The sequence below is a fragment of the Mastomys coucha genome, unplaced genomic scaffold (genome assembly GCF_008632895.1).
Source record: "Mastomys coucha isolate ucsf_1 unplaced genomic scaffold, UCSF_Mcou_1 pScaffold22, whole genome shotgun sequence".
NCBI lineage: Eukaryota > Metazoa > Chordata > Mammalia > Rodentia > Muridae > Mastomys > Mastomys coucha.
In genome coordinates, this window is record NW_022196905.1 from 163,981,968 (window position 1) to 163,984,963 (window position 2,996).

The 2,996-nt window shown below is 45.1% G+C and overlaps 1 protein-coding gene across 2 annotated transcripts in view; it reads right to left on the reverse strand.

The window, feature by feature from the left end:
• Nucleotides 1–2,996, reverse strand: part of Polb (DNA polymerase beta) — a 29,501-nt gene that overhangs the window by 7,214 nt on the left and 19,291 nt on the right. The window contains exon 11 of one of the 2 annotated variants that reach the window (XM_031339264.1): nt 2,547–2,633. In XM_031339264.1, the coding sequence (XP_031195124.1) occupies nt 2,547–2,633 (87 nt within the window). The remainder of the gene's footprint in view (nt 1–2,546; nt 2,634–2,996) is intronic. The other variant, XM_031339265.1, reaches the window with a different exon arrangement.

Consider the following 2,996-nt stretch of genomic DNA (forward strand, 5'->3'; position numbering starts at 1 on the left):
CTCTCTTCTTACATATGCCTAGGTTAATGTCATATTAACAAAATCCAGCACAGCCTGGCCTGGAACTTAATATGTAGCTGAGGATGGCCCCAAACTGGCAATTCTCCTGCATCAGTTTCTCTACTGCTGGGATTATAGGCATGAGCCACTGTAGTGAAATCTCAATAGTCAACTTGATGAGATCTCGCCTGTAAAATGGCTGAAGATAAAGGGAGCATAAATGAGTCTGTGGTCCCTTTATAAGGAACTGGTGGGTGCTCTGCTGGCTGCTGGCTGCTGGGGGAGAGATGTCTCACTGAGCTGTGGCTGTGACTGTATACTACTGACCTGACAAACAGTGGGACACTTGCCTGGTGGGCTGGCTGTGTGGTGCTCAAAGTGAACATGATGTGTCTCTTGAACTGCTTAAGTACTTATGTCTAAGCTGGAGGAGCAGGGCGGCTGTCGGGTTAGGGTAGAGCAGCTTTGTGCAGTAGCTGTCAGTTACTGCAGGGCTCACAACTTCAGAGATGAGAAGGAGTGTGATTATATGGGGTGTCAATATCTCAGCCTTTAAGGTTCAGGGAGGCAGAAAGAGACAGAGGAAGGGGTGGGATGTTGAGCAATGCTGTTTTCCAGGCAGGACATGGCTACTGTGCTCTAGGACTCTCAGCAGCTATGAGTAACTGGGTACGAGAGCGGAGCCATCACTATTCTGTCCTTGAGGGAGGATGGACTTACAACGACCCACCTCTCCCAGAGGACTACAGGTTGCTAGAGAAGAGAAGCTGAGGAGGCTCAATCCCTCCTTAGGATTTACATGATGTTTAATGGTGGTGAAAGGGGATTCTCTTTTCTTTAGTGGTTTGGACACTGCTAAGTGGCCCATGCGTGTACAAATGACCCCCAGTCATGCAGACAACTCTAATTCAGTGGGCCACCAAATAGTAGCACAGGAAGATACACACATACACACACACACACACACAAACATACACACAGGACTCATTGCGAAGAGGAAGGAGCTCACAGGAGGAAAGCTAATAATACACTGCACACATACACGAAAATGTCATAACACCTTACACACATGCATACAATGTTATAGTGGAACTCACTATTTTAGTTAATATAGGCTAAAAAAAAGGCTAAAGGATCTGGAGAGACAGTCAGTAGGTAAAATGGCTGCTATGCAGCCATGCAAGCATCAGGACCTGGGTTTGATCCTGGCACCAATGTGAAAATAGCTATGTATCTGTCACCCACCCGTGCCTACCTAAACTGTGCACCTAAGCACCAACACCCACATGTGGGGCTCTGGAAATCACCGTTGTCTACTTCACAACGATTCACTTTGTCTTTCTCTATCACTGCCTTGCTCTTCGGCTAACAGGCTTTCCTTTCTGTCGTGTGACATGGAGAAAAGCAAACCCAAAGGAAGTAACCATAATAAAGGCAAGCCGAGGGAAAATAGGGGAAGCGGGAGGACATGACTGTCATTAGTTAGCCTGCTTTCTTAGGCAGAGCTTACTTATCTGGTTTCTTTCTTTCTTTCTTTCTTTCTTTCTTTCTTTCTTTCTTTCTTTCTTTCTTTCTTTCTTTCTTTTTTTTTTTTTTTGAGATCCGGTCTGACTCTGTGGCCTGGTGTGACTTGGAATTCACTATGTAGCCCAGGCAGGGCTTGAACTCGTGGCAACCTTCCTGCTTCAATCTGAGTGCTGGCTTAACATCTCAGTCCCAAGGCCACAGAACCCGGGCAGTTCAGCAGAGTGGATTTCACAAAGTCTCCGCAAGTGCCTTTAGTAGGCTCCCTGCACGAAGTTTTCCCAGAGTGTTCTGTCGTGAACCTAAATCCCCTTTCTCGCTTCACCACTCTAACGGATTACTAATCGGGCTCGGCAACACTGTTCTTCTTTTTATTCTTTTCCTTCCTTCCTTCTGATGTTTTTTTTTCACCTAGAACTAATCAGGCATTTCAAACCTCACTCATTAAAAATCTTCTAGGTCTTAAAAATAAAAAAACAAAACTACTGAGGCAGAGAATATGAAACCATTTGCTATTTTAGAAAAGAATTTACTTCGTGCCTGTTTTTTTTTTTTTTCCTTTTTTCTTGGTTTTTCAAGACAGGGTTTCTCTATGTAGCCCTGGCTGTCCTGGAACTCACTCTGTAGACCAGGCTGGCCTCAAACTCAGAAATCTGCCTGCCTCTGCCTCCCAAGTTCTGGGATTAAAGGCGTGCACCACCACTGCCCGGCTATTATGAATAGTTTTAAAGAGCGAATTCGGCCTAATTATTTTGGTGATTCAAATGATTAACAAAGTGTTTACCAGGAAATCCTTTAGTAAACTATTCTGAAAGTGCTCTCAGAGATAAGACATCGTGACCATCACTTTCCCAAGCTCTCAGAGTTCTGCTAGTCCTTTTGTACTGTTGTTAGAGGCAGGGGCTCTTAGGAGATCTGGCTGTCCTGGAGCTTTGCATGTGCCACCATGCTCTGCCCTGCAGCTATTACATGGTGACAGAAAGCCACAAGTCATGGAGGAGTTACCACAAATGAACACTTACCATGAACTTTGTTTCACCCTTTGACAGAGTATCTGTAATGAAATGGACTTTTTGTAACTGTTCCACAACACGATGTAACAACTTTGGCTGCATCATCATGATTAGGAAATAGAAAAAGAATACTGTTACAACAAGAAAAAAAACGATTTCTTTGGTGTTGGAAAGTGAACCCCGGGCCTTAGTCTCTATCACTGAGCTATGTGCCCTAAACCCTTTCTTTTTTTCCTTCCTTTTTTGAGAAGGTCTGTCCAGGCTGTGTTAGGAATATATGGACCAGGACAGCCTGCTGCACTGTGTTAGGAATATGTGGACCAGGACAGCCTGCCGCACTGTGTTAGGAATATGTGGACCAGGACAGCCTGCCGCACTGTGTTAGGAATACGTGGACCAGGACAGCCTGCTGCACTGTGTTAGGAATATGTGGACCAGGACAGCCTGCTGCACTGTGTT